Source organism: Clinocottus analis, unplaced genomic scaffold, assembly GCF_023055335.1.
Source record: "Clinocottus analis isolate CAN_PGR_092001 unplaced genomic scaffold, fCliAna1.0.p SCAF_7, whole genome shotgun sequence".
Lineage (NCBI taxonomy): Eukaryota > Metazoa > Chordata > Actinopteri > Perciformes > Cottidae > Clinocottus > Clinocottus analis.
In genome coordinates, this window is record NW_027176229.1 from 13982199 (window position 1) to 14008577 (window position 26379).

Sequence of the window (26379 nt, forward strand, 5' to 3'; positions counted from 1 at the left end):
TGCACCGCAGCCTTTGCAAACTACCCCCAAGTGGTTCAGAATCCAGCCAGAGAAAAGTCCAAAAAGAAAACATCCTTTTGAACTGTCGGCCAAAGCGGAAACAGTGTCTAGTAAGCTGCTTTTTAACTTGAACCATAAAGACTAAATCCTTACCTCCAATAGTAATGCATTTGCACTTTTCCATTATTACACATACTGTTTTTTCATGGTAAGATCAAAGGGTGATAATGCGTGACACCATAGGTACCAGTGTATATTACCTTACACTTTCTGTTTGGTTCTCCATCATCTGCATTTTCAGCTTGCATGCAACTATAATATGAGAGAAATACTGCGATCGCCAAAGTATGGAATGTTTCTCCTCTGGAAATCATATCAATTTCATTGCAGCAACTGTAGAGGTCAGCTTTGAGGATCAGATTTTTACCATTTTAATACTATCAATGACATTTCCCTACACTCCTGCCGTTTCACCATCTATCTTTCACTCCCTCCTTGTGAGAACAACAGTACTAAAGGCAGTTCATATACAGGACAAATTCTGTATTGTCTGTCACATTCATCTCTATTTCCCCCTTCACCACAGGGCATTTGAACCACATCAGAATCTATTACCACCATGCAGATTCAGCCCCTGCTGACAATACAAATCATGATAAGATGGAGCAGTGACTCCATAAACACCCTCACTTATATATCATATCATATGAGTTGGGCTGGATAGCAGATCCCACTTGTCTCCTCTATGTGATCATATATTTATATGGATGGACTAAAGATGTCATTACATCTCTGTCTGTCTTTAACCTGTGCCTGTTACTACCCTATTCAAACAACAGATAAATTGTTGTGTGTGTGTGTGTATGCGTTTGTGTTTATCTGCAGGAGCATCCATCACTTGGCAGTAGGAGTCCAAAATCAGCAGCTTGTGAGGAGAGATTTATGCTGTAATGAATCAAATCAACAGACCTTTACAGTAAAATATGATTTTATCAATAGGCCTGATCGATAGTGCATGCAAGACACAGTGTAATTATTACAGAGGTCCGTATCAATAAAACTGTCACGCATGACCTGCGCCAAAGGCTATGGAGCTGCGAGTCACAGACAGTCAAAGAAAGGTTTGTGTCATGGCCCTGAAGTGTTTGATTACCTGTATATAAGGTCATATCTTTGATGTACGGTCACTCATCAGGACATCCTGACTGAGGAGAGAGACAAGCAAGGAAAGGTTTTACAGCTGTGACAAACAACTACCACATTTAAACCTACACTGTATGTATATGATGCATTTTACACACCATTAATACGACCGGGTCCGTTTGAATACATGTGCACTGTGTTTTCTTGCACCTCTGCAGACATTACAGATTATAACTGATAGACGCGGATGACTGTCTTTACTGGAGTGAGAATCATTTGTCCTGAAGCTAGGCAATCCAAGAGTGGAAGAAAGATTGTCAAAAAGAGCTTTGTATTACACTGTAGTGGGAACACTCTGCCTTAACACACACACACATACAGTATGAGAGAGAGAGAGAGAGAGAGAGAGAGAGAGAGAGAGAGAGAGAGAGAGAGAGAGAGAGAGAGAGAGAGAGAGAGAGAGAGCGTGAGGCAGGGACCAATGAGGCAGTTTATATCGGGATTTTGTTTCACAGCCACGGCCTCCTGGGAGAGAGGGGTCTGCCAATAACACTTAAGAGACAGAGCAGGAAAAGTAAGTGCTTTTATTACAGCTCATCACTCATGTAATTTCTGGCAGCATTTGTGATTACAGATCAAGTGATTGACTAACTACACATTCGGCGGCTGAGTTATGAACCGGGTGCCTACCATTCCAGCCCCAGCAGATTCTTCGTGTCAGCTGTAACTCATCCTCTCCCAGAGTGCTAAATCAAAGAGCACAGTGCGGCCGGAAGAGTTAAATAATAACTTGAGCTTTATTGTAAATCTTTCAGAAATTAAACCTGTGCGGACGTCGTCTTGGCCCCGATGTTGAACTGCATGGGGTGAAAAGGCTGGTTGGACGGGATCAATAGAGGGCCAGATGGAGATATTGATGGATGACAGGTAAGGTGGGTAAGTATGTGTGTGTGTGTTTGTGTGTGTCTGTTTGTGTACAGTCTGTGGATGTAAGGTGACCTGTGTGTGAGGGGTGGGATTGAATCACCCTGGGTTAGGTTAGAGCGCACAGCTCAGGGTGTTTAATCGACAGGTCTCACCTTGAATCGATTCGCAGGAGTCTCGCAGGACAAAGACGTGATACACCTAACCCCTAAGCCAACCAACAGCTTCTCACATACACCAAAACAAACCACAGGGAGTGTAGGCAACAGTAGGGTGGGCTGATGGAAGAGGTCTCCATGCTATCAGTATGGCATGATTGCATGTAGACAGTGTTCAGTTTGGGATTACAAAAGTAAATCTAAGCATTAATTCAAAAGCATTTAGATGTGGTTGTTATGGTATGTCATAAAAAAACACAATGTTAAAACAAGTCATAAAAACTCATAAGAAATTACTGTATAGTGCGGCATAAAACTGCAAAATTTCACCACTAAATCATTTTTGACATTTGTGTAAATTGTCATAATTTGCATTAGAATTCTTGATTTACAGCCCAAAATGTTTTTTTGGTGTAGTCTCAGTGACGTTTGATCACCCAATGCTTATCATTTTATCTTTGAGTCCAAGTGGACGTTTTTTACCAAAATTAAAAAATATCCATTCAGGCGTTCCAGAGATATCCCGTTCACGTATTATGACAAACCAGTTTGCAAGGCTACAGTGCAAGACTAATGGAGGACCTTTTTAAGAAACATAAAGAACAGAGAAAAGCAAACTCAAAATTCTGTTTCTTGAAATAACCATACTTTACTTTGAGAAACCTCATTATATTGGTAACATATTGGTAACATGGTAACCTCATCATAACTCAATTTCCTCACACTCAATAGAGCCGTATTAGGACCTGACTCATACTGCAGAGGCAGCCATGAAAACACTGCACTGTCTTACTAGAGGCCAAGATCTGAGGGGGCGTTTGTCTTTAATATGCAACATATCATAAGTATTAAAAATGAATGTGGCTCAGTGGTACTGGGGAAAAATCCCTCACCCATCTCAAGTTCTCTTGAAATGAGTATTGATTCAAGGACTTTGCAGCTCCTACAAACATCGTTGACTGTAAGACCAAAGTCTAATGCTTTCCAATGAGGTCAAGGTCGATGAGTGTCGTTGACTGCGCTGGTTTGTAAGAGGAGTATATTTGCCAAATCACAGTGGGGGTTAAAGCTGATTTGAAATCTGCTTTTGAAAGCTGTGACAGAGCAAAACAGGCTGTTACCTTGAAACCGTTTGGCTTCAAAGTAACTGACAAACAGCCTGCTATTGAGCTTTGTGTGTGGTCTACAGAAAAGCATTATTAAGCAGATAATGATAAAAAAAATAATAGAGTGCTCAATTCTCTCACTTGTAGCAAGTCATTTCTGGAGTATATTGTGTAAAATTGAGTTTGACGCTAATTACATTATGTGTCATCGGTGTATTATCTGCAAAATGTACACACTCTGAAACATGAGATGAACTCCACTAGTGCACAGAACTGGATCTGTGAATTCTTATGGATTCTTCATAGGAGTACCAAAAGAAGAAACCGCTCTTCTGTGTGCAGGATCGTACTTAAATAGTTCGGTAGAGGAAGGTGTTGGAGAAAGAGACGTTCCGACTCGTGGTGTCGGGGGGAAAGAGGGGAATGACATTCGAGCTTGTTGTCCAGGGCTCAGATGGGGAGAAGAATTGTAAATCGGTGACTTGAGGTCAATGTGTTGTCTAATTCTTGAATGATGACAAGAGGCTACGCTTTGATCCAGAGAACCAGTACAGCTCCCAGGAGGTCTGGGTTTTGGTCTGGGCACTCGACCAATGTTGTGGTCACTTCCACATTTTTGTCCCAATTCAATCGGAGGTGAAGATCTCTCCTAAAAAAAAAGAAAAAAGAAATCATTGTGACAGCCTACATTTGTCTGAGATTTTTTTTTTGTGTTGCTAAGGAAATGACCTGATGCTATACTTTAATCCCAAACTTCAACACCCAGGATGAAAATATAAATGATGTAGAAATATATCTAAAAAAGACCTCATGTTCATGATTACACAATATATCAAATACAAAAACACTTAATAAGGCATGTTGTAAAATGGACATTCAAAATAAATATAAAACACGGGTTAAGGGCCAAATTATTCCATTCTCTGTTAAATATCTAACAAAAGCTAAATATTATTTTGCACGTTTACTTAGTGAGACAAAGGAGGTAAAGAAAAATGAGCACATCAAATGAGCACATTAAATCTCACCTTCCGAACTCCGTCTAAAACTCTCCTGTGAACTTGTCCTGTCATGAGCTGAGGCAAGGTGGTGGCAGGGGGCCGACATTGCTCTGCCCTGGGTAGAAGATGCAATGTGGTGAATACTACGTCTCTGCTTCCTCTGCTTCTCCATGGTTCTTTCCTCAGCTCCCATGGCCTTGCTGTCCTCCATCTCTCCCTCTCATGCTCTTGGTCAGATTTTCCTGATGAGTTGTCCTTTCCTCTCTTGTCCATCCCTATTGAAGACCTGGTTATGGCTTCATCTCCCCCAACTTGGTTTGCCTTTTTCTCAAGTCTGTCTTCTTCCTCTCCACTCTCGCTTTCTTCATCTTTCGCCTGGTCCTTGGAGCCCTCTGGCCTCTGCAGTCTGTGAAGCAGCTTGTGCTGAAGGGGCCTGGAGTCCTGTCAGGACGATACACAATATATAAATATAAGGTTGTTCCTATTATGACCCATGTAGCCGAGATGTACAGGCAAAGTAAAAGTAAAAAACAACAACATTTCAAACAACATTTCAAAGTAGGTATATATATATATATATATATATATATATATATATATATATATATATATATATACATACATACATACATACATACGTACGTACATACATACATACATACATACATACATACATACATACATACATACATACATACATACATATATATATATATATATATATATACATATATATATATATATATATATATATATATATATATATATATATATATATATATGTATATATATACAAAGTATGGTTTACATTTTGTACTACCGTGTCATTTGCAAGTGCCTACATCATTTCAAGCGTTGATTGTAAAAAAAAAAAAATGTTTCACTTGAAATAAAAATCATAGATCCTAGCTTTGTTGGCAAACCTGTGGCTCACCAATAAAGCTAAACTGAAATTGATGGAAATGGATGCAACATTCGTGCTGACTGTGATTTAATCATTGTGAGCAGACAGTGTGACTGACTTGGTGTTGGGCAGTAAAGTATGCATTTCTGTCGAGCTAAATGAAATGGTCAGCATGGTTGCTGCCTTACCAGAGTGGAGGATCAGTTTCCTTACTTTGGAGAGACTAGTCCTGTGGCTTGACTGGAATGTGTGTTCATGGGACATCTAATTGTTGCTGGTCATTAAATCCTCCAAAGGATGTGTATGAATGACTATTTGTTAAGCCATGTAATCTTATTCTTAACTTCAACATACAACGACTGGAGATGTGACGAATCAGCGTTTAAAGGGATCATTGGCAAAGCAGTGCTGAGAAACAAAATATAATGAGTAATGTAACTATTTACTTTTGTAAAGTAATGTAAATACTTTTCCATCAGTTTAATTTGTTGAATAATTAGTTAAACCTTTGAAGTAACTTGCCCAAAACTGAATTTACTGTATCCATTGTCTGAAATAGGGATTAAATATATCCACCCCAGTCTCCAGTGCAACAACGGTAAGAATGCATGAACGTATGTATATTCATGCTGCATGCCTGCATGTGTATGTGTGGAGGTGAGAGAAATACCCTGGTATGGTTGCCTTCATCATTCACAGTGTAATTCTAATTGGCTTTATTAGGGGGCTTAAATCTAATACCAGCTCTGTGTGCTGCAGGCTCTGTTAATGTGTTTGTGTGTGAGTGTGTGTGTGCACACCTCTGTTTGATGTTTACGACTCACCAGATTTCTCATAGAATGTTTTCTATGTAACAGACATGAGTAAATAGACTAACACAGTAATATAACTGCATTCCCTCCTCTGCTTCAGCCTGGCCCCAGTCAACAGAAAAAAAATGCATTTAGAGGTTCAAGTCCAATGAAGCGGCAGCACTGAAGCACCAGATGTAATGATGCAGACTTAAGGCAAGAGAAAAGCTGCATGAGACTGCACCGCAACATTTGACCCCATTTAAAAACTTGATACCAATTAGAGAGTTCTGGGAGTAAATTATTTAGGAGACCTCGCGCACTGAATACACACAAATAATTTTACAGGCATGCACACATGTATGCATGAATGTGCATGTGCATTGACATAATACTCCTGTGCACTCACACAGGGATACACACACACCAACACGCACACACCAACACACACACACACACACACACACACACACACACACACACACACACACACACACACACACACACACACACACACACACACACACACACACACATAAAGATTCCACCATGCTCTGGAAACAGACTTGTTAATGAAGCCTTCCCCAAGTGAAAGTAGAGCAGAAATACATACTGGCCCATTTCTGCCTTCAGTTCACCCTCTTCTCATTGCTCTATTCCTCTCCCTCACCTTTTCCACATCATTTGTTTTATTCATGTTTTGTTGTCTTACTCTGTTGTGTCAATGAGTTAAATCACAACCCCTAATTTATGGCTGCAGGCAAAGACACTTCTACAAACAAGCTGGCTGATGAGAGGCGATGACTGAAAACATACGCGCAGAGCGGTGTGTAAATCTTAAAATGTCGGTTACTGTATCTTTATCTATGGTTATTTACATAAGAAATGACAACGTGTGTAAAAGAATGGCTCTGATGCAAACTGAAAGAGGCTGAGCGTTGGAGGAGAGGAAAAGTGAGAGATAGACAGAGGGGGGGAGAGAACGAGAGAGTAAATCCAGTGACACTGAGTGGGGAGCACTCAGGTGTGGTGAGAAGATTATACAAAAACCCTGAGTATGAATGACAGTAAACACCTGAATGACAGAGACGGGGAGGGACGGATGCTTGTGTGTGTGCGTGTGCATATGTGTGTGTACGTGCGTGTGTGTGTGTGTGTGTGTGTGTGTGTGTGAGTGCGGCTCAGAGTGACAGTTTAGTGGTCCTCACCGATATTCAGAGAGGTGAGTGAATATCGCCACTCAATGCTTTGAGGGCTATGCTGTTTACTGGAGTGCAACTTGTCTTATTGTATCATTCCCTACTGATATGTTTGATTTATGGTACGTCATGTATAAAGAGAAGCAGAAACAATGAATAACAAAGAATTTGAGAAGCACACAATGGATATGTTGGAATGAGGATGTCAACAAGGCAGACAGGGAGAGTGGAAGAGGGAGATATCAATCAGGAGCAATCCACTGCAAGAGTTAGGGAGCTGTTTAGTTAGCAAGCGAGTTACATATTGAGCTATACAGCATGCATGTAAGTCAATAAAAGGGTGATAGAGCAAGAAAGAGGAGGTATGTTTATCTTACTTGCACTGTGTTTTCTTGCTCTGTGTGCTCCATCAGGAAGGGATCGCTGACAAGGTCTCTGAAGCGAGCTTTAGTTTCTGAGTGAACACATTCTCTGTTCTTCTCTCGGCTCTCTGCAACACAAACACACTAATCAGCACTCCAATTAACACTTTGAGGGTCTTTTTTTCTTCTTTCATCTAATATTTTCCTCATGGTTCTTTATTTCATGACTTTTCCGTTGCCACGTCACTGTTGTCCTGTGGAGAGAGAGTGTGCGTATATTTCTGTTCCTATAAACTGAAGGCTCAAACTATCTTCTGATTGTTCTTTATTTGCATGGTTAAGTAAGATGAAAAGCTTATTTCTTTGCGAGCCTTTAAAAGGATTGCCAACAGAAGCCCCCTCATGTGGAGTACTAGAATGTTTTTTTTTAACCTTTGGCTTCAGGTTAAATTCAGAAGAGAGCAATGCATGTTGATTCCTCGATCTGCTCTTAGTGAAATCCTTCACCTCTTGAGCTATATCACTGTACAACGCTGACTCTAGAAGCATGACCCCGTTTCCCCCACGGCGACCCCCTCCTTCCCTCTACAGCCTTGGAAGATAGAGGAGCACAGGGGAAAGGCATGCCAAGGCAGTAGACACTTTTAAGCAAAGATTAAAGGTTTTTCTTTTTAATCAGTCATTTGGCAGCGATGTTAGCATTTCACCCTAGTGCAGCTAAGGATCAATTTTTAATGCTGCTGTGCAGAGAGCAGACAGGGTGATTGGCAAGAGAGACGCTATTTACAAAGGATCTATTTACAAATTTTCCATAGAAATATGCAGAGGGCACAATTGACATCTCTTACAGAATTTTAAATAAGCTCTTTTCCTCTCTCTTTCGTCATGAGGCACGACCTCTGTGAGCCCCTGATGATCACTGTGCTCTGTGTGTGGATAAGTGCATGTGTGTGTTCACTCTCATGTGTCTCACATGTAAGAATAATAAAGGCATCTACACCTCTCCCTTGTGTTGCATTGTGTTACATTTCTCCGTGTTGTGCTGCCACAGGCGGGGTAACTAGGTCAATCAACCCTTGTGTAAACACATCACAAGAATCCACCAACAACATGCTAATGACAATGACTCTTTTTGAAATGCATATCTCTATTTTACTCACTACTCAATGCCACAATAAAGATAAATAATAAAGATATGTTTTTTTTGTGTATAGACAAACCATTACATGTATTTACAGAATATCTCTGCATTCAATGGAGTGATGTTGAAGATGTGTCCAACTGACTGGACACGATCCCTCATAAAAGACAACTGAGATTTTGAGACCCTTACACGTTTATGTTTGGGCAGACCTGGCTCTTCTGTCTCCCCATGCATCAGTTTTAATGTCCATCCATGAATCAAAACATGTATCCATCCATCCATTATCTAGTCCTTCATTCATCCGTTATCCAACCATCCAGTCATTCATGCAGTCAACCAGCCTTCCAGCCAACCAACCCACACACCATTGATCCAATGATTGACCCTGCACTGGGTGGATCAATACTCTCTTAAATGGCCTCATTGTAAGCGATTAAGCACAATGGCCAGGCATTGTTTGTGCAGTTCATTTCCAAGGTAGGAAGGCCATGCAGGGCTCTAACCTGACTCAACTCTCTTTTCTCCTCCACTTATGTGATTGCAGCATAGAGAAAAGAGGAGGTGCTGAATAAGGCATTGAGCATAGCGCATCCTGTGCACATGCAACAAAAGGAGCAGTGGTCCATGCGAAGCGACTTGTAATGACTCACAGCTGCTTCAGTTAAAGATGTCTGTGCATACAGCAGTTTTACAGACACATAACTGTACCGTTACATCGGTGAGTACATATGGAAGTAATAACATTTATGGACACTTCTTCTCCATTTCCTCCTAGAAATAATTATTGTCAAAGACTGCAGAAAAGGAATTACTTAAAGGCAGAATGGCAATTTGTAAACACAACACTCAAAGTTGGATCCTCCCTGACACCATCTGCACAGCCAGCGGCACACCCCTTGACCATCTTCAGGGTTAGGGTGCTAACCAGCTAGTGAAAGCCAACATTAGATTCACTTCAACATATTTCACACACTAGCCTGGCTGTTTCTCAGGAGTTAGAAAAGGTCATCAATTAACTGCAAGGTTGGCGGTTCAATACCTCGCTCCAACTATCTGCATGTCAAAGTGTTCTTGAGCGAGACACTCTACTCCACAGTGGTCCCATGGCCCTTCACCCCACTGCTCCAAAAAATGCTTAAGATGGGTTAAATGCAGAGATAAAATGTCATGTATGTACCTGTATGATGATTGTAAGCTTTATTTAAGGGGGTAGCTGATGAGAGAGAGGGATTATTTTTATATGAATGTATATATTGTTACCTACTTATACTGCCTTTAAACAATACACACGAAGCTGCAGTGGTATTCAGAAGACTCTTGTTCAGTATATCACTGTGCAGCCTATTGTGGCTGGGTGTGCACACAGAAACCCTGTTAGGGCTGGGGCTAGGTCTTGGCATTAAATGACTGGGACTCTGACAAGTCTCGGAGTTCTGTCACTGAGGTTCACAGGTCTTGTTAGCCAAGGTGTCGGCAGGGGTGGAAATGGCTGGGGTGAGTGTATCTGTGTGTGTATGTGTGCATGAGTGTTTGTGTGTGAGGTGAACATTAGACAGCACTCCTACCTCCACCTCCTCACCTGACATCAGCAATAAAACTAAACAGGCCAAGGTGTTATGCTGTGTGTGTGTGTGCGCGTGCACGAGGGTGTGTGTGGGGTTGTTGCACACGGGAGAAAAGGGGGCATGCGTGCTGCAGGGTTGTTGCTGCTGTCACCAATTTGCCGGGGCCTCCAGACGGGAGTAGGAGCAAGGTGACGGAGCTGTGGCTTGATAAACACAGAAGCCCTGCTTCGATTTCCCATCCAGTCCACTTTGGAAACACATGGCTCTTCCTGGGTGCTCTTCGCCCATGGAAAAAGAAGAGGAGGAGGAGGAAGAGGCAAAAAGTGGAGGAGGGGAGGAACATGGAGAACCACAAGAGAGACACAGTGATGGTGGTGTTGTGAGGAAGAATAGCAGCCAGGAGGAAGGTTGAGAGATAGAGTGATAAGCTCAAAAGAGGTGACAGACCGGGTTGGATCACATGTATTGACTTCCACCGAGATGACAGACCATGCAAGCTTCCATAGATTGACAAAACAGGTCGAGAAAATGAAATCTTAACATACACGCTCAAAAATATGCTTTTAAGCTGAAAACATAACACACACACCCTGGCACTCCTCGTCTTTCATTATCCCATTGCCTCCATTTATTTCTCTTTTACTTGAAAACCACTTCTGTGTTCCGCCTTTCAACTGACATCAGAAGTTTAAAGACCAGCTCCAGTTGGAGGAGGGAGGTGAGGCACCAAACTCCCCTCTGCCCCCCTAGAGAGTTAAGGAGATCACATTTTAACCCACCCTCCCACCACCAAACCCCACCCTGCCACTTCTCTCCTCCATGCCTTAATACCAACATAAGAGGACAAGTGTGGGCTCTAAGCACCAGTGATCAAACAGGAGCGGCTGCTGGTTGCGCTAGGCTCAGGACGGTTGGCCTAATAGGATTGGAAGCCCCCAGGTGAGCCAAAGGACACCTCCAATCAGCATGATTAGCCAAAGGCTGAGCAGCATTTCTAGCAACAGCATTGAGTGATGTACAGTGCTAAAAGGATCACATAGGTTGTGGAGAATGCAAGCAAGTCATGGAGTGCAGTGCCATGGTTGACGATGCATACCAAAGTTTTGTGTGGGATTGATGGAGTTTAAAACTGCCTGCAGTTTAAATGTGTCAGAATTATCTTGAAATTTGACTGTTTGGTAATCATTAAGTTCACAGAAGCGTGAACGAATGTGTGGAGCTGTGGAATAATCTTGTCCTCTTGACTACTTATAAAAAGAGCATATGTTTTATGTATGCACACAGCTTTGATGCGAGACTATACATGCATAAGTACATATCAATGTGGGGATCTGCATGCCCTCACCATCCACAAGTTATTTATACACTTACATGCACGGACAAACACACATACATTACATGTCCACACACACACACACACACACACACACACACACACACACACACACACACACACACACACACACACACACACACACACACACACTTTCATAAACTCATCACATCCAAAAAACAATTACCAGAGACTGAGCTCATCACTGACTAAGCAAAAGTCATCCAGCGTGTAAAACACACAATATAATTAGCACACATCAAGCTGCTGTGTCCTACTGTGCATTAATGATGCTTCCCTCTGAAGTGAATGATGGTTTGATGAGTGGAAAGTAAGTGAGGAGGGGCTTTAAGGAGGAGCAAGACTTCATTTGGAGAGAAGGGAAATAGAAGCAAGTGTGCAGGGAAAAGGGAAGCGTAATAAGATGCAAAAACTGAATTTGACTGGTTTAACTTCACTGACACACAGTCGTTGCCCAAGAACAATAAACCTGCAATATGATCATTGCTGGATAGATAGGATAGATGACAGATTACTCACTTATGGTAAGGGCCATCATGTGCCAGGTACCACAGGCTATATCACACACCTGCATAAAATGAAAATATTGTTTAACCATCAAAGCAGTGCAAGATTTCCAAATGCATACGAGGTATCAACTGACAACTTCTCCCAAGACTCGCCTGCAACAGAATTTTACAATTTGCTGAATTGAATGGGACTGTAATAAGAAGACTTTGGTTTGTTTTGTTGTACAAAAGGAAGTTACCATTGCATAATATGCAATGCTTTCCAGGAAGTCTGCAACATGTTTAAGTTTCAGTTTAATGAGTTGTATTTGTATTAGACTATTGCACTTTTGGCTACATCCAATCTTTGACATTTTCATCAGCTGTGAAAATCGGTTGTGACATCATTGATTAGGGGAGGGGGGAGGGATGCAGGACTGTGTTCAGCTGCATACTTTTAACTTGAAACCCACAGAAAGCAGGTCAGACTCCGCTTTGAGCCAAATATGATTCAGTGTGAACCCTTGAAGAATTTATGCATATTCAGCTGAAACTTCTATCCTCAGAAAATCCTGAGGCTTTCATCAACTTCAGACTTGAGAAGTCTGAAAACATAATTTGTCCAGTCTTTATCATACACACTTTTCTGCCTGCCAGTGAAACCGGCTGTGGGGTCCAGATCTTTTTGAGTCCTGGATAATCAATGACCCGGGACACACAGTGGATCCGACCCCAGAGAAGCAGCTCTCCGCCTGCTAGAGATTTGAAAAAAAAAAACAGCAATATGTTCAGACAAATACAACAGAAGTACATACAATCTGATGCTTTCACAGGTGTTATGTCAAAACTTTTATCTCAAGTTTGGGAAGTAAAACAAGCCGTATGAGGATGTGTTGCTATGCATTCCACAGGTTTCTGACCCTCTCCAATGTATTGCTAGATTGTGATTGTAGGTCCCTGATAAAAGATTCAACTGAGAAACAGCACTTACATTTAGTTGTCAAACTGTACCTAGTTTTTCACAGATATCATGTGCCTTATAAATCCCATTTTCTCCGAATTAAAAAAAGAACACTGACCACCAATTAGAAACATTTAAATGGAACGAGGATGTAAATGCTGTCAGTTTGGTTTAGTTTAGAGCAAAAGGGAGTGATGTACAGCACTGTCTTGAGACAGTAACTGTCTCCTTGGCTTGCTGAGCAGAGGGACCGCATTCTCAGTTGACACTTTACACACACACACACACACACACACACACACACACACACACACACACACACACACACACACACACACACACACACACACACACACACACACACACATACTGAATGTACTCTCATACAGCAAACACTCAAGCATCCACTCACTCATGCTACCTCAGTCTGCCTATTTAAACCTGCCACTAATAAATTTATATTTACTGCCTGCATTGAGGACTTTTAAATTATAGCTTACAATAAACCTGGCACACACATCTCAAAAGCTCTTTCAGGGGATGTTAAAGCAATATAGTAAGCAATTTTCCAAAGTGGATTACAAATTTCACATCCAGGTTTTATTGCACATTACGATAACTTAACCACATCTAAATGTTCCGCATAAATGGGAAATATGTGCTGCTTAATATGCTATTTTTCATTTTTTAAGAAGCGCTTTGCAAACCCTGCCAAGCGAGGGAGCATGCTGGTTTGTGTGGTGGGGGAGTCAATAATCTTTATGAGGTGGATTTTAATTACAAGGAGATAACTGAGTATCCTCCTCACGGCAAGCCTCCATCAATCTCTATTCTGCATCAAGCCACGGCACGCATAGACAGACACATACACACACGCGCACACAACCATATACACACACACGCCTGCATGCGCGTGCACACACACACACACACACACACACACACACACACACACACACACACACACACACACACACACACAAACACACACACACACATTTACACACAGATGCTGATAACCTTTCAGACATGATTGATCAATCAATCTGTAATGTATTATTTTCATCTCAGCAACGCAAACCGTATAAAAGCATATGAGGCCAGCTTTGCTAGATGATGTTGTATCAAAGACACAAATACGCACGGTAACGCGGCTAACATATTCATCTACACACAGACTGACACATATACACATATACAGACACAGATGCTGGCAGGGTAATCCAGCTAAAAAAGGTTAAAGCTGATGTTTTCCAAAAGAACGACGGTCTGTGAAAGGTCAGATCAATCATGTGCTAAGCATGTCTCGTAAGCAATCCATAAAGAGCTTGTTTTAAATAATAACTTTTTATAGATCACCTGAAGACATAACTGTAACACTGCAAGGTAGGGCGTCTTTTTCCAAATAGTCTTCATTGTGCCAAGAATTCAAATGGGTCCAAATTTAATATGTTGACTGCAGTACATTTAATGAACAAGTGGCATTTCCAGCGAAACCACGCACAGAGCCAGCAGACATCTCTGTTCAACAATAAGCAATTCTTTTAAGGGAATATTGCAGTACAGCTGCAGTAGGCTGTAAATGTGCCCTGGTCTTTAAACAAGTACAATGTCTTTTCTCTTTAAGTGGCTGATGTTACATTTGTAGTGTAACCACTTTAATTCCAGCTGTCTGGCAGAAGGCAGGCAGCAATTGAAGGAGAAGTAGTTGCCTGGCACTTTGTAATGGTGTAAATGTATTAGAACAAGTTTCGTAGCAGTTCAATGACTCTCTGGAGCCGAGAGGAGATAAAGCAGATTGCTGAAAATCATACAAGTTAAGAGGATATGGAGAGAGAAAGCTGAAAAAAGGAACAATCTGAGCTTACCTGTTTTTAAATTTAGTCAGCAAAGAGGGCTCTGGGTTTGGCTCTTTAGGAATTACAGGAAAGACAGCCAAGCTTGAGGAAAAGCTGATGTAAAGGGATGGTTTGCCTCTTTATCTCGCCGTCTTATTATTAACAAAGTAGCTACAGGGATAGTCTTAACGGGTTAGTTTAGGGGATCGCTGGTTGAACAACAAATCAATTCATTATGTACATCATCTATCATATAACACTAAAACCTGCTTCGTTTAAGAGATATTGAGAGCTAATGAGGTTGAATTTGTGCTCCGAGTGATGTCATTTGAGGACACTGAATCCTTGTAGTGTTAATTAAAACTCAATGAAATGATGTAGATGAAAAATTAGCATGGCTGAAAGCCATAGTGAGAGATACTGCTGGGAAAATGAGGATTCCAAGTGAGTAAGTTGTTATTATATTATGTAGAGTGAATACAACTTCTAAGGATGTTCTAAAAAGATCACAATGAGAGATATCTGCAGTGACAATTAGCCATTTGGAGGTTTGAGTTAAGCTGTGATATTAAAAGCGACTACAAGAACATTTATACTGGTTATAAAACAGTCTGAACTTAATGCTGATACCTCTATATGACCTACATAACCAAACGAGAACATCAGTGTTTCCATCTATGTATTCTTAAAGCCTGTCATCGTGTCCGATTCTTTGTGAAATCAGACAATTTGGCAGTGAGTAGTGTTTTAGCCAGTTAAAAAGAAAATATATCTATTTTTAATATGTTATATTTGTGGTTGTGGCTGGTATGGGGCAGGATCAGCAAAAGGGACAGTGATGAGTCATCCTTTGTGGGCCATTCAGATGGAGACAATTGCAGGATTTGAAATGATTTGAAACCAATCCTGTATTGGCTTTCTTCCTTCAAAACTGGCATGTAATATGTCTATTTCATTAATGAAATAGGTTGCAAGATTTTACATCAATATATTCATTTGTAATTAATTGCGATGTGAGTTGAATGTAGTTAACTGTAGCTGCATTTGTTGAGCAAAGCAAAGCTTTCTGTGATTATGAACATGATGAACAAAATGCACCAGACAATCAACACTAGTTTGTATTGCTCTGCATTCTATAACAAGCCTTGCTTGAAAATGAAAGAAAAAAGGATTTAAAGGAAGTCTTCCACACACTAGCTGGATCAACGTTTTCATGACATAAGGTAGTGCTCATAGGAATACATTCTTCATTCTGGGGAAAAAAATAGCACTACCACCTTTGTCTAACGGCGCCACCAAACTCAACACACAAAGGAAAACTCATTGTAGTGGCTTTAGTTGTTATTTACACTTTATGTCTAAAACAATACAGTGGAGGGAAAGATGAACACTAGTATAACAGCAGGTTAGATGCTTGGCTCACCTGTGACAGCTGCACTGTAGCTGTCTCCTGCTTGTATCTGTGTGACTTTAGCTAGCTGAGAATAGTTAAGAAGACGAGGAGTGGGGGAATGAACCCTGTCGTCTCCGAGTCCAAGCTGTCCCTGAAAGCGAAACAACGATATCCTGTCAGTCACAAAATTAAGTAAAAGTGTAATCCCAATGATTTCATTGCTCAAAGATAGAATAGTTCAATCGAGACACATGTCTGAGTGGTATTTCAATTTTAGTGGTATTTCTCCATTTTGCATAACACCAGCAAGTGAATGAGGTCTATCTTGTCATATAAGTTCCCATGACAGTCATGAACATAAACATGGTTTGTCAAAGACGACTTGCATCATGGAGTATCATAATTTAAGTGAATCTCTGTAAAGCGCTGTTATAATATCTGCAGTGTAAGGATATATTAATCTTGGCTCAAATTGCCGCCACTGAGGAGGAAACACTGTTTTAAAAAAGGAACACTGCATATTTCTTTCACAGACCAAAAAATCTTCAGTTTTTCATGTTTAATTTACCATCATGTGCAACTGCCTGGCGATGCAATGTCACATCGGTGAGTGGGTCTGTGTAAAATTCTATTCAAACACAAAGATTTAATAACCATAGCGTCTCGCCCAGTACAATAGAATGCGTTGTCCTCAATTTACATCTCTTTCTTTGTGTTTCAAATGGTAAGGCTGCTCAATTTGACTTCTCTCAGCTGTCCTGCTCTTCTCTTTCCTGCTCGCTCCTGCAGAGATAAAGGGCTTTCTGCACTGTGCTCATGTGCGCACCGGCATGCCCTGGCATATGTTTGAAAGTGAGCACAATATGTGTGGGTTTACATTTGAGTGTGTGTGTGTGCGCCATTCAGTAATCTGGGTCTTTAATTGCTTATTCGTATGTGCGCTACTGTGAGGATTTGTAGATGCGTGGCAGCATATGTTCCTGCTGTGAGCGTGTGTGTTTATGTATTTATAGTTGTGAGTGTATGTGCTTCCATCAATGTGTGTGTGTGCGTGTGATTTTACTTGCAGTTAGGTACAGTAAGTGAGCAGATGTGTCCATACCTTTGTGCACCTGAGTTTGTGCACTTGTTTGTGTGTCTGCATGTGTTTGTACTTGTAAGTGTGTATTTTTTGTGTGTGTCTGAGTGAATGAGCACTGTCAGGTGCTGCTCCGTGCTGTGCCAGCTGCATCTGGAGCCATCTGTGTTGGTGCTCAGTGGGAGGGGAGCGGATGACTTTAATGTACTTGAACCCCAGACAGACCTTTCCCAGACATTCGTCAGTATGAAACCAAGACAACTGGGCCCAGTCAAGCTGAACAGACTGATCTGGGTGGTGAGCAGCAGACAGACGCTTTGGTTACACTGTAACCCCCGGTCAGACTCACTAGGGAGCCTCTGGCAGTCAGATATACAAAAGCACTGGAATATGTTTGTTTCAATGATAGAAGAGTACTGGTAGTGTTTAATATCCCTCACCTTTTTTTAGTTGTCAAAGTTCTGCTCCCCATTTTCTGTGTCTGAATTTTATTTACTTAAAAAAGATATCCTCACAAAATGACAAACTGCACTTAACACTTCACCCACAAAACTAAGAACAGCACAATATATGAACAAACAATCCTCCACCACAAAGAGAACACAGAGGCCTATAATGATCTCGCAGCAACAATATGATTAGTGAAGCACAAAATCAATTAATGCAGCAGAAGAATCAATAGGTGTCTCTCAGCATATATGTCCTGCAGTTAATTAATAAACAAAAAGGACATTAAGCAGCAGAGCATCAGACTGTGGCAACGACTGTCATCAGTCACAATGTGTGTGTACTGATGGCATCAGCAGGAAGGGAAAGGGAAAACATAGACAGATATAAATGTGAGCACGGAGGAATACAGAACGCACCCACAGGCAACAATGATAACACTGTGCATACATACGTTTGCGAGAATGCCCATGCACAGACACATTCTTCATATAGAAACACACTCATGTGCTCACACACATGCACAAAGACGTTTTCTTTTACATTTCTTTTGTACGAGTAAGTGCATCTTTTTTTTTCTTTCACACAGACGCAGAACTGTAGATCCAGAGTGTCAATAACACTCATTGTATTTTACTTTAGCAGACCAGACCATATTAGCAGCAATTTGGAACACGCCCAGGGTTCGATGAGGCCTGAACTGTGTTGGAACCAAGCCCAGGGGTTTCCACCATCACCAGGCCGGCTCTCTTGTTATTTTCCATGCCTGATGAGGGTTGCAATCACCAGACTGACATAAACACGTTACACAATGCCACTACCTAGTTTACAACAACACATTTCACCTGTGTGTGAAAAGGAACAACATTGGACAAAGAAAAGTGCTTGTGCTTTTCTTTCATGTGTAGTCTGTTTTCAGGTCAGGCATGCACATTTTGTTTTATGTTTTACTATGACTATTTGTTGAGCAGACACACACTGTACATTTTGGTTATACACGCTCATTAGTAAAAGACCACTTTCCTGTTTTTTTCCCTGATTACCAAGTTACTTTTTCTGGAAAGAATTTTGTTTTGCAGTTTTGCAAATCATTAGTAATGCAGATATATCTGTAGCTCATCCCTGTATCGTCATATGCTTTGCGTGAGAGAATTGTCTTTCTTTGCTTTCTACCTCATTACCTCATTATGTAGGTTGCTTAGAGCTTGCATTAGAAGCCTAGTCTATTGGATGTCAATTCAGGTCTGTGGCCAGTTAAACTGTCTGACACAACTTTAGCAGACAGTTGACTGTTATAACACAGCTGATATTAGGAATCGAGACATGACTCTAGACTAAGGATGTATTTGTCTGGAATTGGGTTGATGGCATCAACTGGCTCACTACTTAATTTAATAACCCATAATGTGAGTGATGACTATTTAGATTTTAACATTATATATTTTTGTAATTAAAACAAAAGAGTAAATATAAAAGTTTACTCCACAAAATGTCTGATATTTTGTTTTGTTCTCCTGCTGCCTTTAACACCTATTTACTATTGCCTGTTATAATGTTACCATATTTTGGCTGTGGCACACTCTCTCTGACATCATTCAAATTTCTCCTCACCTCAATCATGTGATACAGCACAGGCCGTCCGTCTTTTAGTCTCAATAGGAGGAAAACAACGAGATTCATATCGGTAATACTATTACCAGTTGTAATAGGGTTAAAGCTGCCTGGATTTACCTTGGTAAGGCAGCGGAAAACTTTATTAGGTTTAAGACCTTTTGCTTTTCTACTTTTTCTGCTGCTACTGATACGTAAGAGCCTTTAAGCCCGGGAGAGAAGAATAGAAAGGTATCAGCTTAGTATAAAAAAAGTTGGCCCCTCATCTCACTTCTTCGCCAGTGACAAACAAAGTGTTATCTTTCAGGAGGTGGAACCTTTCTCATTTCTTTACGTGTTGACGGGAGCATAGTTTCAGTGTGGCACTGTGTGGCTGATTACAGGAGGAGTCTTAATCAGGTGGTGCAGTCTGCTCGAGGCCCCTGGGGCCGAGAGTGTGCTACATCCTGTCAGACTGCACAGAGAAACAATCAATCATCAGAACGGCTCCAAGACAGAGGAGAGAGAGAGGGCAGGAAGATAGGAGAAATGGAGGAAGAGGAAAAAGAGAGAACATGATGAGGGGAGAAAGAGAACAAGACGGTGCCCTTGCAGATACTAATATAGAGTTATATAGATGCAAGAACGCCTATGAAAATCCAATGAGTCTAGTTAGACCAGAAGCCACCCTGTAAGAGTGCGGTGTGGAAGCCAAGGCCACGTCAAAGCTCATAACAACTGATGTCTAACATTTTCATTGCTCCCCGTCTCTCTAACCTTCACCTACATGTTTGTTTCACTATCCTGGCAAAGCGTCATCCTCTCTGTCATGTCGTGAAAGTGATCATATTTTGGCCGTGGTTTCAAACGACCTCGCAGATAAACAGAAAAGCTGTGAGGAAAAAGAATCAGTGAGAGAGGAACAGAGGGATTGAGGTGGGCCTAGGTTTTACACTCTCTGGGCTCTGTCTCAGGGCTGTGTAATGATGCACCCCTTTAAAGAACATATTAAATGAAAGGCCAGAACAATCCTCTGTGACAGGTGGGATTTTTTATCAGAGGGGAGAGACCAAACAGTGCCAACAAATACACACACACACACACACACACACACACACACACACACACACACACACACACACACACACACACACACACACACACACACACACACCCTCACGTGCACATACTTTAGACTATGTACATTCAAAGGGGCATGCACATACATAAACTACAGTTGAGGATTGATTCCCTGCTCTGACCATGTGAACCAGTGGAGTTAAATGGCCAAATAGCAGATCCCATAAAGGTGATATATTGAATTAAAAAAAGATGTGCATTCTTGGCAAACTATGAAGGATATTAAGTTCTCGAAAGGTGAGCTCGGACACGGATCCCCCCCTAATGTCTATTAATTTAAGGTCTATTAACCAAAAGCGGTTGGGGTGTGTATGGAAGAAACAGAGAAGGATAGAGAACACTGGCGTGATATGTTTTCTATTGTTCTAAGTATGCCTCTCCTGGCAAGGCCAAAGTGGAAAAGTGTTTGGCTCACCTCTTGCCCCATCCCCCATGAGAAGACATTCCCACCATCTGCAAAAAAAGAAAGAGGGAGAGAGAGAGAAAGAGAGAAAAAGAGAACCCAGTAAAACCAACATTCTGCAAACAATTCAGGAGAGGCAACAAATACAAGCCTGGGGTTAAAATAGAAAAGAAAAAGTAAAAACAAAAGCGGAGGGAGAGAAGGGAAATGCGCAGCTGACAAAAGTGGCTCAAGCATCATACATCAAGCACTTGTTACCTCTCCCGGTGCCTGTGATTGCACATGACTGCAAACAAGTCAGTGATAAAAATCTGAAGAAAGATGAGACCGATCGGGCTGGCTTTAAAGATCATCAATCACGGCCCTGTAAGCTCAGATATTATTAGTTCAAGTAAAGCTGCACTCTTCCATTTTATGGACATCATAAAAGACTTTGGGGGGGTGGAGGTGGAGTGGAGGAGATCCCCCAGTGTTTTAACTAGGACTGGGATGGATGTGTTTGGAAAAGCAGACCGGATGGATGGACAGCTCTAATGTAGGAGCCCTAACTTAATCACTCACACAGCACCGGGCTCCCCAGGGGAAGGAATGTGGGATGGGAGTGTAAGGCCCTACTTACAATATGTTAGAGTAAGTAAAAGTGTACGGTGAAAAGGGCTGTGTGTGATTGTCTGGTGTTGTATATGTGTGTAAGTGTGCATGGGTATGACCTTTTAGATGTTTGGCAACATTTGTACAAACCTTTGGACTCATAAATAGTGTCCAAGTGGGCACGTGTTTAATTAAGGTGTGACACACCATGACCTCTAACATGTATCAGCATCAAAACAATATAAAAAGTTCTGAGTATTACTTGTTTTGTATTTGCTTAAAGCGTGTGTAGCCCATCTAATACTGACACACTGACACCTGTTCTCTAATATTCTTTTTCTAAATTATGTGTATCATATTATCCGCTGAAGAACCAATATCTGCTCTTGAATGTAAAACAAAGTAGGGGATACGGTTACCATGAAGCACTGCAAAGACTTGAAAATATAAAACATCAAAACATGTCTCGGAATATCTTCCATGATATTAATCTACTCCAAAGTAGTGTCTATGTTTTAAATGTTTTACTTATTCCACACAAGCTCCTCTCTCTCTCTCCCTCTCCCCCTCTCTCTCTCGGCCTGCCAGTGAGGACATAAAGGCTAGTGTGAAGTCCATCACTGCCTAGTGAATAGCTGCCCTTTGTGCCTCAGAACTTAATTCAGAGGCTGAGAGGACCATGGCCCTGCCATAGCACCTCTGTGTGCTGCCTGATTTAAAAGTGCTTCCATTTAATCTGATGTCGGCCTAGAAGCCTTCTGTTATAGGTTGAATACAATAGGTTTAATCAAGTTTGGAGGATACAAAAATCAGAGGGCTGACCAGTATGCAAACAGTATTGCAGTTTCCTTCCTAAGTTAAAAACAATTCTGGTGCCAACACTGATCTCCCAGTCAAGAAGCTCAACTGTTGTCAAGGAAACCTGACTGTTTTTTCATGGTGGCCATGACCTTATTCAATATACATATACCCCCTCACCCGTCCATATATTACAATTTTAACATACTCAAAGCATGTGGGGTGACAGCGAGCTTGTGGCAACATTTAGCGGTTGTTTGATAAGAAAATATCTGTATTACTATTTCAAGCAATTCTACTTTTCTTTTCTCATACTTTTGGCCTTTGTGAAAAGGGATAGGTGCAGAGGGCATCAATAACACACTGCCTTCTCTCCCTGACGTTCTCTCTACTCTGTCAGAGACCTTCAGCGGGCTTGTTAGGCCTGACACTGGCACCGTAGTGAACAAAAGGACTGCACGGCTTAGGGCTGCCCTGGAATGTCAGCGGGTTCACATTTCACATGCAGATGCGTGACCCCTGAGCCCTTTAGTGGGAAGGTGCGCTTTAACCTCACAGAGAAGCAAGAGGAGGGGAGAGGGGGGTAAGGGGCACCTTCAGGGGAATCCGGAATGGGGGTTGGGGTAAAAAGCAGGACTGTCTAAGTTTGCACTGCTTGCATCTGCTCTTAAAATGCTATATACTTGTCGCTCACTGTCTATCTTTTTTCTGTCTTTTCAAAATACTGCCGCACATAGTTAAACTCCGCTGATATACCTTATTGAATATTATAATTGCTGATATTCTGAAAACTTGTCAGAGCCGTCTCCTCTATGTGTGATCTGTGATGCGCCCCCTCTCTTTCCCCTTCTCCGAACACATGAAAGCATTAACTTTTAAAGTGCATACTTAAGATTTCTCCCCAAATGATTGAAAAAGCACAATGGGAAGGGTTATGTAAGGCAAAAGTACTGTGAGCTCCGCAAAAGAAACCAAAGCTACTGTCATCTGCTCTCTGTAGGCCCAGGCAGGCACAGTTTCAACTCAAGGGCTTCACACTTCTGTAACTTGTTCTCCTTCCCTCGCTGCTCTCCCTATCCTAACTCTCTCTATACCCGTTTGCCTCTGCCTCTATCCTTTGCTCTCGATAGTGGAAACTTCAAAGACAATAATATCGCCTGCAAAAGCATGAAACTTCAAGCACGTTTGTTTGTTTTGACCCTGAAGCCCCTTGCTGCAACCCTCCACCTCCAACTTCCAAGTCCTGCAAAATAAATGAGAAAGAGAGACCAAATCCAGAGTTGCTGTTTTTCCAGCAACTCTCATTCTTCCATGGGCTTTTGTAACTTTTGTAGAGAGAAGCTCTGGCAGATGGCTCTGCATCTAATATAGTGACCTCACAAAGCTGATGACAATAAGTTTGTTGTGAGGCAGAGGAGTGCAAACTTTTAAAGACAAAAATATGCCGAAGAAGATGAAAATAAAAACCAACACCACACAAATGTGTGTGCAAACACAAATCCGATGGACACATGCCCACATGTACGTACTGTATGCTTCCAAACTGACTCATCTAGCTTGGCCTATGTAGGTGTCTTGGTTGTGGATTGGAGTTCAGATTTTTTTTGGGAAGTAAAAAAGAGCCTCGTCCATCAGCAGGTTGCTGCTTTCAGTCATTTCAGGTCTGACATAACAGGGAAATACAGATGCAATAACCTTATGAAAAATACAGTGCAGTCAACTAAAACTATAACACTTCTAATTGTAAGCATTATTCTGAGTTAATTGTTCATGTTGTTGACAAAGAAAGTGTGCATGTGTGATGGGTTGTTTGTGTGCTGTATTTAGCAGTTGTGCCCTCTAATAGTTGAGACATCTATAGCATTCACAGCGAGGCCAGGGGAGCAAGGGAGCCATCCATAGGCCTGCGTAGCCATGGCAACTAAACAAGGAATAGGCTAGATGTCAGGCAAGCATGGCTAAATTACCCATTAGAGAAAGCAGGAAGGGAGAGAGGGAATACTGGTCAGGGCACAAGAGGCTAATGGGCAGATAAGATGGCCAACATATAGACTACACAAACACGCAGGCACACACACTCACACATATAAATGCACACACACAGAAAATGATGAGAGCACAGATAGAGGTACACATAAAGGTGCTGGCGCAAAAACATACTGAAATGGGAAAACAATTAAATGTATATAAACTTTCACAAATAAACACAATACCACATGCATCAACGTACCCAAAAAATGTCAATATGCACATATGGGCAACTGCTTGTGCATTCACACACAAATGCAAACACACACACACTAACACACACACACACACACACACACACACACACACACACACACACAAACAAACATACAAAGGGCATAATAGGAAGACAAAATGGTTTTAATAAATATGCCCTCTTAGAGAGGCCACTGAAGGAGATATATTTATAGGAATCCTCTTGTGAAATCCTCACATTTGAGCATGAGAGAGAGAGAGAGAGAGAGAGAGAGAGAGAGAGAGAGAGAGAGAGAGAGAGAGAGAGAGGGGTTCTGTTATTGCTTGTTCCTTCATCCTAATCCTTGATGCATGGCCTTCATGGCCTTGAGTCTATACTAATGAATAAAAGAAAAAAGAATGAATCAGTGTAAGTATCTAAACCATTGTGGGAGTGAAAAGGTAAAAGGGGATTGGCCTGGCGATTTGTTCCGGCTGTGCAGAGACAGACACGCACTCACACAAACACACACCTTTAAATTTAAAAACCAGCTCACACACACACACACACACACACGCACACACTCGTACAAAACACAACCACATGCACTGACACAAAAACCCTCCACACACAGAGTCAGGCAGTCCTCCTGACTTTAATGCTGCACATTCATTTGCATGCGCCATAATTAGCGTCAGGCACACAGAGGCTGGTCCTAGGGGAGCTCTGTGATAACCGCTTCCCCTTCTATTAGGGCTCTCATTCCAAGAGTGTCAGACATTGCACATCTTCATTGTGGGGCCTGCAGCACATCGGCTCAGTGGAATCTCTGCTGCTGGAGCATGCAGGAACAACACGATGGGGACACGGGCCTGGAGAAGTTGGAGGATGCTAGGAGGGTGGGCGGAGGGAGGAGAAGACAAAACGAGGACTGAAAGATGTAAAGAGAGAAAGGGGATGAGGTGATAAGTTTGGAAGACAAAGAGAAAGAGGGAAAGAGAGACAAAGAGAGGTAGCGCATGGCAAAGGCGGTTGCACATTGTGTAGCAGACAGACAGAGAGACAGGCTGGACAGAGGTAATGAATGCAGTTATTAAATTGTTTCAGCTGCAAAGAGGTCTATTCTTATGCCATTATAAAGGGAACAATTTATCCCCACTGATCGGCCCTGTCTCCTTTCTCCTCGCTCACTTTGATCTGCCAGCATATTGCCTTGATGTGTCCTATTCAATAGCGAATCTGGGGCAATTTTAATGCTTTTGTACCTCGCCACCGCTCCACTTCTCCCTCCCTGTTTAAAAATAGCTGTTAATTATAAGTGCAGTTTAAATGTCTCTAGTGACCCAGAATTGCAGGTTGGAGTGAGAAGAAGGGATAGAGCATCTCCAAGTTTAAAAAGAGCGAGACACTCTTTCTTTCCTTCTTTATCATGCTCTCTTCAATCTCTCATTCTCCTCAAACCCCCCCCCCCCCCTCTCCCACATCTTTGTCTTCTCTGCTCCCCTCCTCTCCAATTCTACTTCTCCATTCCTTTAGTGTTCCTCCACATTTCTTTTTCTCCATCTTTGGCTCTCTCTTTCTCCTCCGTGGCGTCTCTTCAGCTCGGTGGGAGTGAGCAGGGCTGCAGGATAGGGGATTCAATTCTTTCTCTCCAACACACGAGAGAGCTGCAGCGAGACATTGGAGACCATGGCTGTGAAACCGCTTCAGTCTGCAGATTGTATATGCGTCACACCAAGTCTTTGTATCTATCTCCTCAACTTCCTCCTCTTATCCAGCCGCAGGAGTGGGATGTTGA

The 26379-nt window shown here is 41.8% G+C and overlaps 1 protein-coding gene across 2 annotated transcripts in view; it reads right to left on the reverse strand.

Moving 5' to 3' along the window:
* Positions 1-1766: 1766 nt before the first annotated feature.
* Positions 1767-26379, reverse strand: part of LOC137779037 (uncharacterized) — a 281596-nt gene continuing 256983 nt past the window's right edge. For both annotated transcript variants that reach the window (XM_068566488.1, XM_068566487.1), the window contains 7 exons: positions 21002-21039; positions 16362-16482; positions 12782-12894; positions 12171-12219; positions 7604-7716; positions 4360-4773; positions 1767-3980 (listed from right to left, as the gene is read on the reverse strand). In XM_068566488.1, coding sequence (XP_068422589.1) covers positions 3621-3980; positions 4360-4773; positions 7604-7716; positions 12171-12219; positions 12782-12894; positions 16362-16482; positions 21002-21039 — 1208 coding nt within the window. In that variant the 3' untranslated portion in view covers positions 1767-3620. The remainder of the gene's footprint in view (positions 3981-4359; positions 4774-7603; positions 7717-12170; positions 12220-12781; positions 12895-16361; positions 16483-21001; positions 21040-26379) is intronic.